At 34.2% G+C, this 12766-nt stretch overlaps 1 protein-coding gene across 3 annotated transcripts in view; it reads right to left on the bottom strand.

Annotated features, from left to right (window-relative positions):
- The window catches only part of LOC148620985 (BTB/POZ domain-containing protein 16-like), a 42631-nt gene extending 30840 nt beyond the window's left edge, over positions 1 to 11791 (bottom strand). Inside the window, exons 1-4 of one of the 3 annotated variants that reach the window (XR_015921050.1) lie at positions 11500 to 11791; positions 9999 to 10065; positions 4818 to 4974; positions 2558 to 2711 (exon numbers count right to left, since the gene is read on the bottom strand). Coding sequence is in view for 1 of the 3 variants with exons in the window: in XM_088574941.1 (XP_088431067.1) it covers positions 2558 to 2711; positions 4818 to 4974; positions 9999 to 10065; positions 11500 to 11612 (491 nt within the window). In the remaining 2 variants the exon portion in view is untranslated. The remainder of the gene's footprint in view (positions 1 to 2557; positions 2712 to 4817; positions 4975 to 9998; positions 10066 to 11499) is intronic. The other 2 variants (XR_015921051.1, XM_088574941.1) reach the window with 2 other exon arrangements.
- Positions 11792 to 12766: the final 975 nt, after the last annotated feature.

Here is a 12766-nt window from a genome sequence, read left to right as displayed (position 1 = left end):
ACAGAGTAAATCCACCACTAAACCTACGACAGTGTCATTACACAAAATTAAAGCATAGTTTTCACCAAATTTGTAGATGTTTCAAATTAAACGTCTGTTGATTTTGCAAAAAAAATTTTAAAAAAAACGTAAAAAAAAACGTACGACACAACTGTTTTTGAATTACAGTGATGTAAGTAGAAAATTAATTTTCAAATAATAATAAAAAATGTACTCCCAATAATCAAATTCGTAAACTAATTTACATTTTCTATTCGTATCTTTTCATTCTTGTATTATATCCCAGTGTCTACATAGTAAACCATTCAACCTACGACAGTGTCACTACACTGTAAATAAGTATTCTTAGATAAGAACCTTGTAGCATTTAGATTTATGATCTAGACAGAAACGTAGCAACTTATCGAATATAGAAATTAAAAATCAATAACAATGTTATTAAACATCTTCATTCCCATATACTGCTTGGTGTAGAAATATATGAAAACAAGAATGGAATTAGCAAGTAAACACAATTTTTAAGATTATTTTCTCAAAAATTTCAATTTAAAACAAATTAGAGGTATATTAACCAACTCATATGCGACTGTTATTTTACAACTCTTAATTATGTTTTATCTAATAAAATTTGATTTTTGTAGTACAGTTAGGGGATATTTTTCAAAACAATACTCTCACAGAATTATAAAGTCGCAAAAAGAGACGCTAGATTTATATTGGATTGAGATTATTTTGTTTCATCTTCTTTCGTGTTTTCTTTACATAAATGACTATCATTTCTTAATCGAATAAATTACCAAAAATCTAATGTATTGATGTACAGAATTGTTAATCATTATGAATAAGTGTCCGACTACTTACTGTAACAAGATCAATGTCAACATTACAGTCTAAAGTCTTCATCAAGCAATTGCATATTTCTACCTACACATAATATAAAAGATATTTCCATTTCTCGGCTGTTACAATTTTAGAATGAACTACTAGCAGCCACAGAATGTTCTAAATCTTAAGAATTATTTACGAAATACTGTTTTCAACACTTTTTTCTATGTCCCAAAAGTTTAAATAGTAATGATTTAGAAAATAGTATATTCACTTACATGTATAGAACCTATATTATTGTATATTATTATACACGTATGTGTGTTGAATAGTTGTTTAAATTTTACTTGTGTTTAGGAGGGCCTCGGTGAAAATAAGGGTAATTCTAATTAGGTTACCATTTTTAAATAAAAAGGCTTTTTTTATTTTTACAATTTTTTAAAAAAAGTTATTTTATTTTATTTTATTTTATTTTATTTTATTTATTTATTTATTTTATTTTATTTTACTTTATTTTATTTATTTAATTTTTCTTTCTTCCTTTATTAAGAGACCTTTTCAAAATTCCCGATATCGACTTAGTTTTTTTTTAATTTTGAGCAAAGGGAAGTAACTCTCCAACCCAATAGACTGGTTTATGGTCCGATTAGAGCGATGGACTTCAAATTCAAATATTTGACTTATTGTAGCTGCGGTAAGTACTTGGATACTTTTAAATCCTTTTAACTACACTTACCGAATGAAATGTAAATGGTTTAAGTTTCAAAGAAAAGTGTTAATGCTCTTCCTTTCCACAATGAGACCGCCAACAAGGTTGTTGTGTGTGCTGTAAGGTTACGTCCCTTTGAAAAATATGAAAAAGAGGCTCCCAGGTTCATTGTTTGCCTTTCAATGGCAGTAACTCTTAACAATGAGGGATTGGACAATTTTGTCTCAAAAGAAGACTAAGGTAGGACATATCATAAGGATCATTTAATCTCTTGAAAGTTTCTTTCTATCTATATCGCTTTCAAGATACTGGATGAAAACTGCTGGAAATGTAACTTTTCACATTTCAAGGAGTAGTCCGACATCTTTGATTCAATGTCGTCTTTTGTAGGTCGTATTATAAGGATCGTTTCGGCAATTGAAAGAATTTGACTTGACCTAACTGTTTTGAAGATTTATGAGAAAAACTTCTATGTTCTATTTTTAGTAACGGTGGCCATGTTATTCGGTGGATCCCAAATCCCAACATCAGTTCTATGCAGAATACCCTAAGGAACATTCATTCCAAGTTTAGTTCTTATTAGTCCAGTAGTTTCAGACGAGAAGGGTTTTGAAAAAAATGTGAACGACGACGACGACGGACGCCAAGTGACGGCAATAGCTCAGTTTGCCTTCGGCAAAGTGAGCTAAAAAGGAAAATTGTAAGTGCTATAATTTTTCATTTTTAATTCGTCCATCGTGCGTTTAAAGCGCCCTTAGAGCGTTAGATTATCGTGCCTTTGGTAATATTTTTCGTGCGTTTAGGCATCGTGCGTGTGGGGAACCTAAACCTCTCAAGGAGTACGTGAGATCAGTGCCCGATTTCATAAAAAAAATCTCAAATTGAGATTTTCCTTCCTCAACTCAAATTTCGACAAATTAGAACACTTGAATTTGAAAATTTGAGGAACAAACTCTGGATTTTAGGAAATTCTTAACTTGAGATTTTTGTTTATGAAACTTAGGCCAGAACCGTATAGCATACCTTTTGTTTTTGGATGTAACACTTGATACATTATCCAACTCTTTCCTTCTGTTGCTGCGAGGACTGAAAAAATCAGTGTTTGTCCTATCTGTTGTTTGATTGAAAGTATACGGCTTTTCACTATCAAGATGTAAGCAAGATTGGGGAGTTTCAGCTGAAAGCAGACAAAGAATATAACTTATTTGAAAAGTCTTAAACGTGCATAGAATGAAACACTTGGTGAGTAAACTTTACCACGGTATCTAGTTTTAATTTGGAAACTGTAAAGTGTTGGCACGTATTAATTATGTAAATAATTACTGCAGTTTTGTTTGGTTGTCATGCTGTATAATTGATAATCTGTCAGTTCAGTAAACTGTTTATTGTTGGAACCAATGGCTACGACACTATATTGTCAGCGGCATCCCCGTCGTCTTTAATCTCTCTTAATATTTTACAAGATTTCATATCATCAATGCTATAACAGATTTTTTGGGGGTAACCACTTGATCCATTTAATTACTGAGGACTGAAATTCAAAAGGTCATTGTTAAGTGTAAAAATGTGGGAAATTGAAAGCTCAGTGGTATTATGATGAAATACCGATGCCCCATGTTCTACGTTTATGCAATAAAATGGAGTCAAATTTCGACACAACAATGTCCGGCCCAACACTGTAAAATCAACAAAAAAAATTAATCCAATCTATTGTTTCGGAACATCTTTGGCCATCAAATCTCCGGATCTCAATTCATTTAAGCATGCAGCATCGGGACAATGATAACAAGTCTTTACAAATAACTAGTGTAAGCGTTACAAGATGATCTAGAAATACTGTGAATAGAACTCACATTGGATATTCCACCAACAGCACAACTTATTTATATGCGGACTTTCAAGGACAGAATCAGGTGATATATGGTATTACTATCAAAAATCCAATAATTTTAACTTGAGTTCATTGGTCAAGGTCATTTAGAGGTTACAAATGTACCCGACATATTGTCTGATGGTGATTCACCCAAAAACATCAAAAATGGAAAGCCTACATAAAACAAATGTACCAGGCAAAAATGTGTCAAATTTAGTATGCCTATACAATCCACATTAAAATACTTATATTTTGTCCTTAAGTCCAGGGTCAATGTCATACAGAGGTTATAAATGTAAACGATACATCATCTCATAGTGATGCACCAAATATGGTGTGCCAATATCTAAGAACTTATTTAAGGCTCGGACACGAATCCAAATTAAAAACCTATAATTTGACATTGATGTCAAAAGTCAGGGTTATAAAGAGGTCATGAATGAACACAAACGTCGTCTCATGGAGATGCGCCCATGTGCCGAATATGGTATGGTTTGCAGAAACGAGTCTGCACAGACAGACGGGTGGAAAGACTGAAAGAGTGATTCATACATATACCCATCTGGGACTTTAATTTGTTCTTGGGAGTGGAATTATGAAACAACATTCAGCAACTGGAGATCATCAGTTGATCATTATTTCCAGGCCGATATTTTTGATTAAACGAGATATTGGCTGTGATCTTGAACTAAAAATGTTCAATGAACTGTTACAGTACAAGATTTTTATGAGAATAAATACAGTAGTTTTGAATATCTGATATCTTCAATGTTTGACCCTCATCACCAAACAGTGTGATACCATAATTTGGATGAATGGTTTTATCCAATTACGAGTGGTCAACACAACGCAAAATCGTACAACTTAATTTGTGGATAAGTTTGTGTGATGAATCAGATAAAAACGAACAAATTTGGCATCATATATACTGGATACAATATAGAAAACTACTTGGTCTCGTGTTCATGTCCTTTGGATTGTTTCCAAATGATTCCATTTACATATTGAAAAAAAAAACAATAATATCAACCATCTTGTGCTTATTGAAAGATTACTTTAACGTTAACAACCATAAATTATGCTGGTTGAGAAGGTGCTAAATCACGTTAAACCCCGATTGGATCTTTTTTTCTGATGAGACGTCCACAATTACATGGAAGCTATGAATAAAATGAATGAATTTGAAATAAATTATTTTCTCACGGTAATATTGATAAGTAGAACCTCATAAAGTTTGAACGTTATGCGCATGTCCCAAGCCATACAGTTAAGCCTTATCCTGTGTATAATACAAAAAAATGTCAAAAAATGTTCTAGCACACCCTTTTTCGCAGGAACTCCGGCTGGCACCACACCCCCTTTCAAATTGTCTGTATCCGCTCCAGTAGATTATCCTAGCTGCTTACTTACCAGTTAAAATGTTAATCATATTGGTATTATAAGTGACATTAGTGGACTTGATGGCTTGCCGACTTCCCAATAAATCACTTCCAAGGGACTCTGGTAAGCGCCATCTGTTAGTGCCACCAACTTGTTTTCTGACGCGACATCTTGGTGTCACAACATGCTAAATATGAAAATGAATGAAATTTTATTTGAAAAGTGAAAGAAATATCATTCGAAAAGTTTAAAGGTAAAAATCATGAACATTCCTTCTTCATAATGGGTTAAAATTTCTAAGATCGGCATAAGCGATGCAACTGTGACAGAATACATTTCTACCATATTTCGTTATGTTTTACGCCTTACTAAACACCGATAGACAATTGACAGTCCGAAACTAATGAATATTTTATCGAAAACCTAATATTTATTAGTCGCGTAAACTTTAAATGCTGCACATTTTTTTTATTTTATTACATGTATTTAACATTTATATTCCATGAAATTAACTTTGCTCGCCTATTTGTTCTTTAATCTCCTGATAATCCCTTTCTTCGTAGAGCTGAGGAGTATATTTGTCAATGAGTTATAAAGGGAACAAAGATTCTACCGAAATCAAAAGAATGTAATCCAAGGGTGAAGACCAAACGTGGAAAACAGACACACACAACAAAGAACATAAAATAACCAAAATAATACATACAAAGTAACTAAAGTAAATAAGCAACTTGGACTCCACTAAAAACTGGAAGCATCGACCAGTTACACCCGGTAGGGTAAGCGCCCTCCGCTTTCTATAAACCCCCCGAGTTGCTCATAAAAAGTCGAGTCCAGGGCAGGCGAAAGAGAAAGGGAAAACTGAATCATTGAACAAATCGGTTCTCATTGTGCAGACGAGTACACCGAAACGGATCCTAATGTGCAAACTGCACACATGATTTTTACGATCCGTTCATGAGGTGCGCTGGAACTCTGCAATCATTGCACTTATGCCGTAAACAAACTGAATGAAGACTGTAACCCGTGCAACAAAAGTTCCCATAGGCGGATGAAAAGGGGTAGGTGGCCCTAGATGTTAATATAAAACAGTAAAAATACACCAAGAAGTAATATATATAATTGTTTGAGTATATTTGATCAGCGTATTTCGTGATTGTGCATAATTTTGTGTTACTGGTATTACATGTTAAGTTTGTTTTGTTTTATATCCATCCACGCAAGCCGGGGTTCGTGAGGGAACGTGATGGTGTTACGTCGTACTAAAAACGACTAGCATTTAGTTATTGTGTCATACGATAGTCCTAATTACTATCCCGATTTCAACCATGTAACCCACTTTAACAAACAAACATGATATTAAGGCGAAAACAGAAAAATAGAGCTAGAAATATTCAAATAAATTTAAGTTATCATATCATCTGTCCGATAATTTCTCAGCGTGGTTAGGTCAATTACATAAACGATGCCACACCATTAAATAGAATTCAACGAAGACAAGTTTGAAGAAATTAGAGGCTTTTATCGCCCATTGGCAACTAGAAATTTTGAAACTGAGTGGTGATATAATTTTTTTTTTTTTTTTTTTTTTTTTTGGAAAAACTGTAACTAAAAGTTATTTGAGGTTCATATTTACATCAGTCTATGTTTGATTTCCAAAGCATTAGAAAAGAATTGTGTACAAATGTGTTTCCCCACACAGTTTCAATGGCAACTTCGTGTAGCTGTAGTCACATGAGCAACCCATAAAAAGAACCACTTGTTGAGAGCATTCACAGCAAGTCAACACCCTTATCAAGATACAAAACATTGACACCCATGTTTTCTTAAGTTTGGGTAAAATCTTTCGGGTGGTTTTCATGTCGTTGGGCAACATGTGAACAGTTTTAGGCACAAAAGGAGAAACACTTTTCAATTTTCGATCGTTCGTGTAAAAAACGCTGAAATGTGATGAGTAATTTAGTCACGGGGTGGGGGGGGGGGGTAACTTAACAGGTAATAGAGTACGGGTGTGCGGCCCCGAATTTTTCTGCCACATCATTCACACACACTAATGTAATATATAAACATATTACATTTTAAGTCGTATTGTTAGAGTACATTGTAACGGACAAATTGTAGCTACATTGCAATGTTTTTTTTTTTTTTTGTTTTTTGTTTGCTTTTCCAAAATATACAATAGATGCATAGTATTTGTACATGAGAATGTATTGTACAAACGGTCTAGTCAATGTCCAAGGACTATCATTGGTTGTACCATCGTTCTAGTCAATGTCCAAGGACTATCATTGGTTGTACCATCGTTCTAGTCAATGTCCAAGGACTATCATTAGTTGTACCATCGTTCTAGTCAATGTCCAAAGACTATTCCTAGTTTGTTAAATCGGTCTATCTAGTCATTGTTCAATTACTATCCCTTATTTGTACTATCGGTCTAGTCAATGTACCAAGTCTACCTCTGGTCCATCGGTCTAGTAAATGTTCCAGAACTACATATACCTGGTTTGTATCATCGGTCTAGTAAATGTCCCAGTACTATCCTTCGTTGTACCATCGGTCTAGACAATATCCAGGAACTATTCCTAGTTTGATCCGTCGTTCTAATCAATGTACCAGGACTATATAAGGTTTGTACCAACGTTCTATTTAATGATTCAGGACTCTTGTTCGATGATACAAACCAGGTATATCTCTAAAACATTTACTATACCAGAGGTAATCATGGGACATAAACTAGACCGCTGGTACAAACCAGGTATAGTCCTGGAACATTTACAAGACTGGTGTTGCAAAATATGGGAAGTCCTTGGACATTGACTAGAGCAAGGTACATCCCAGAGCTAGTCCTTGGTCATTATCTAGACCCATGGTTTAAATCTGAGGTAGTCCTTGCACGTTGCCTAGAACGATTATTCAAACCAGAGATAGTGCTAGGACATTGACTTGACCGAAGGAATAAACCAGGGATACTCCCGGAGCATTGAGTAGACCAAGGCACAAACCATAGATAGCCTTGGACACTGACTGGGCAGATTGGACAAATCTGAGGTAGTCAATGGACATTGACTAGACCGATGGAACATACCAGGAATACTCCCGAGACATGAAAAGTAGACCAATGGTTCAAAGAAGGGTTAGTCTATTTAGTGGACATTGACTAGACCAGTGGTTCAAACTTGAATAATCCTGGAACATTAACTAGACAGATGGTACAAACCAATGATAGTCCTGTGACATCGAAAGGACCGAGGGTTCAAAGCGCAGCACTGAAACATTGACAGGATAACAGACACAAACAAGGCGATATAAACAACACAGTCTTTGGATACTGACTACACCGATGGTACAAACTAGTGACACTCCTTAAACTTTACGATTGATTTGACCAATGGTTATAAACCGGGGTAAAAATGTGAGCATGGCACTTCGAAATTGAAAAGATAGCACTGTCAGGCACAAACCAGAGGAAATAAACAACAAATAGCCCATGGACATTTACTAGACCGACCAATGCAACGAACCGTGAGTTGTCCTTTGATATCGATTAGACTGATGGTTCAAACAAGGGATAGTCCTGGGATATAGATTTGACCGCCGGTTTAAACCAGGAAAAAGTAACGACATTCATAGTACGCTGACTACGCCAATGGTTCAAACCATTGGTAGTCATGGGACATTGATTAAACCAATGGTTCAAACCAGTGGAAATCAGCAGCATAGCCCTTGGACAATGACAGGATAGCAGGAACCAAGTTAGCCCTGGGACACTGACTTTACAACATACGTTGAACAAGTCGCACAACACAAACGGCGTGCGTGCGCACACATAGGAGAAAACGCACAATCCACATTAAATATAATGTGTGAGTTCAGATGTTCCCATAAGATGAGTAGTTCCTGCTTCATAAAAGGCGACTATCGAAAGATGATGAATCATTTGTCATCCGTCGTAATGTCAACACAACGGACAATTCAACTTGGTCAATCAAGTCATGGTAACGAACATAGAACGTTTTGGGTGATGACTTAAATCAATGGACAACAAATCATTGTTCAGTAGACTTTTTTACCGCTAAGGCCTATCCAAAAAAAAAGAAAAAGATGCAGTTATCTTGTGCCAGATCTATGTAGTTCGGTAATACATCCAAGAGAAAGAATATTATTAGCAAGATCCCTTGATCTCAGTTTCCGCCATATAGATGACGTATTGTCAAATAAAAAAATCTTAGTTTCGGAGATTTTATACATAGCACCCCAAAGAACTTATGGTTGTCATCATGAACTCGTCAATCGTTATGGTGTATACATCTGACCATAATAATCGATTTGTTCACCGTGTCTTTCAATTTTCGTCTACCCTAGGCACCAAGGCAGCTAGAAATTAGTTCGCCAGACAACCTCTAGAATTGCTAGAGTATCGTCTATCCGGACGTACATGTTACATGTTATGAGAATCTCGGTAGTTATTATAAGAAAACCATAGTTTTTTTTTAATTGAATCCGGGTTGCTCTTTTACTTCTGTTTCTTTGTAGGTGTTATTTCAGTTCATATTCTTTGTTGTGTGTATCTGTTTTCTCTGTTTATAGTTTAAATTTCCGCTCGAATCTTGGTTACCTTGGTTTTACATGCAAGACAGCATCAGAAGTGCACATACCGGAGGATATTACTTCTAACCTTTCTCCATAATTGTCATAAATTGTCAGGATGTTGATCATTATATATATATACTATCTTGCTGACAAATTTAGTGCGATTTTTGACAACTAATGCGTCGAGTCTTAGAACGATTCCTGACGGATCGAAGTCAAACCGATCTGTGACGACTCCAGGTCAGAACGATTTTTGACAAGGTCAGAAGTTTCCCTGAGCAAGAAAAATAATGCTAACACCCCACTACTGAATAAATGTCCTGGATGACAGATCAGTGGAGAGGTTAGAACTGGTACAATGTATTAACCATAGCTCCACAATGAGAACAAATATAATGTACTCATATTTATACTATACTATAATGTTTTGCGATTGTTTAAAATGTGCAGCTTACACGTTGTCGTTTTCATGAAGAAAAGAAAATTATTTTTAATGTGCAAAAATAGGTGTTTACATCACAACCGGTAAGGTTTTTCTATGAAATAATGCCTATCTAGACAATTCAATTCGTCACAAAATCACCTAAACATTTTTACTAAATTAAATAGTCAATTACATACCCTTTCTGGATGCTTTCCATTCACAATCACACCCATCAAAGCAGTGTGAGGAGCATCGTTTATAGATCTGCAATGAAAATTAAAATTCTTATTTATACCAACCAAACAAACGAAATAAAAAAAACAGTAAGTATGTTTACATTGTACACGCCATGACTGGTCTAAAGTAATCAATAATTGGTAGTGTTAAACAACGTCGTAATTTTATCCATAAGTGCGTGAATATTTTAAAAAATTGTTTGAAATAGACGATTTTATGTCATTTCCCTGAAAAATGGTGTTTAACAACATACAGTATTTTCAAAATCTGTATTTACTGGGCTTTGTAATTTTGAAAACACAAAAAATTGTGCCTATACAAAACTTCAAAAACAGGCATAAAAGCATGTAAAAAAACTACATGAATGCCTTTTCACATACATTTGTATTTCTAAAACAAATATCAATTTAGGCATTGAGATATGGAATATTTCATGCTACAATTTCTTTTGTACAGTACATTTTAGTTATTTTAACCATGCATAACAGTCTACGCCAAAATTATCCACATCAGAATGAACAATAATGTACGTACTGTTACATGCAAGTTACAATAATTCAACATCACTTCCGTGACTACAAACACAGTATAAATATTATAATATTATAGACCACAAACTGAAGCTATGAAGCTTTCTTTTTTTATGCTTTTTTAGGTACATGCGTGCGGCCAGGCTTCCGTTAGATGGAGAGAGGACCATGTTTTGTTTTCATTTACTGTAATTTATAATTTCAACAACTTGCTATAGCATGCATTTCAAATTGTGTCCACTACAGATCTGTGGTGTTAACTCCTGCTTGACTATATTTATATGTACATGTACAATTTAAAAATACATGTATCCCGGTCAATCACACAAGTTTAGTGCGTTAGTGTACTTCCATGACTTCTATGAAGATGGAAAATACGCCTTACTTATTGCAAAAACAACTTTATTTTCATTTCAATAAATTATGCAAAAGTAAATCCTGTTCTAGCGGAGAGCCTTCTCAAATTGTCGCTTCAATGTGTTAAATGTTGGGGAATCCCCATCCTATTTTTAGCTCACTGGCTACTTAAATACAAGCTTGTATTTTTAGAGCTACTTTATTCATTTAGTCTATAGGTACCATTTAGGAGACATATGTTTTTCTTTAGATAATTTCAATAACACAATTTCCTTAGTGCAATTATAATTATTCAAAGCCCGTTGAAGATGATAAAATTAGTCGTTTCTTAAAAAAAAAAAAAAAAACTACAGAAAAAGGGTATTTATAATGTATCAAATTTTCGCCTATTGAAGTATTTTGACAAAACGGGTGAAGAAAAATTAAACGGTTTCGTTACTAAAAGATCGTTTTTATTGTTAGTTTTCACTATGTTTATTATTAAACGTCAAATTACTGAGTACACTGGACTATCAACAAAAAATAATATACATTTTCACTCGGATATTATGCTGAATCATATGGAGACACTTACTTGACGTATGATATGGAATTTTTCGGAATCGTCCTTGGAATCGTTGGAAAGTACAAAGATGTTCTGGGTCTGCCCGACATTGGTAGATAAACGTTGTTCATAACCTCCGCCATAACAAGCAGCCGGTCAATTGTTAAACTGAATGAAGTTGCGCCAGACGATATAGTTTTAAACGTGTATATCTCACTTTGATCATGCGGTGTGTTGCTTTATCAACATTTAAAATACCTTTATTTTTTAATGTACCACGTAGCGTGTTTGGGACACTAGGTGTTAATCCACATTCCTATTAATTAAGCGTATGAATATGAAATGCTTTGTTCGGTAACTATGCACAAAGTTTAGTGGTGCCCAAAAATAGACCTTTTTTATAAACACTACCACGTGTTTCGTACTATATTTTAATGTAAATAGTCCTAGACATTACCATAAATTCACAGATTTTTGTTTGTTGGGGTTTAACGTCCGAGTAGCAATATTTCAGCTATATTCAGACGAGTAAATTCACAGAAGTGCCGCCCGTACGTAGAACTTTCAAATGCGTCTTGGAAATTCCATAATCAACTTGTAAGTTTAATTTCAAAACGAATAATTCTTCATATGCTTACTTTGACTAACTTCCAAATGAATTCCAAGTGACATGGAATGTCTTCTAAATTTCACAACAGAAATGTTTTAAAATTTTGAAAAAACTTTTAAGTATCGGTTTTTGTAAGAATCATGCAAAATCTGACAAAATGTGATACATCTCCAAAAAGGCTATATATTTCTATATTTGTAATTAAGTTGTTTTGTGGGTTTATATTAAGAAATATGTAATTATTCATTCCAAACTGTTTGCTCTTAGGAGATATTCAACATTAAAATCCAATAATTTTATTGTTTTTGAGTGTCATTTTGAAGAGTTATCTCCCTTAATTTTGAAATCTACGGTGCATTCTATACAATTTTTATCTTCTAAGGACATGGGTTGTATGAAAAACTGAATGTTAATTTCTATTTACTATGGCAATTCAAACGAAATATCAAAAATAAAAATATGTAGGCTTTTTATCCATGAATCACATTCCGCATGATTCTTAGCTGGAGTGCTACTTAAGTGCAAATACACTTAGTTTAAAATAGTAAATATAATTAAACATTGTATTTACATGTTCCTTCTAAAAATATTTCATCTGCATGACTTAACTCAAAATCTCTGACCACGAAAAATACAGTTTGAAGGAGGAGTAATAAAAGGAACCAAGATTCTAACGAAATCAAAAGA

This window comes from Perna viridis, chromosome 3, assembly GCF_037379345.1.
Source record: "Perna viridis isolate PV_CMFRI_1.1 ecotype Kerala chromosome 3, ASM3737934v1, whole genome shotgun sequence".
In the NCBI taxonomy this organism is placed as follows: domain Eukaryota; kingdom Metazoa; phylum Mollusca; class Bivalvia; order Mytilida; family Mytilidae; genus Perna; species Perna viridis.
The sequence above is the reverse complement of the archived record's forward strand: the minus strand, read 5'-3'. Positions and strand labels throughout refer to the sequence as shown.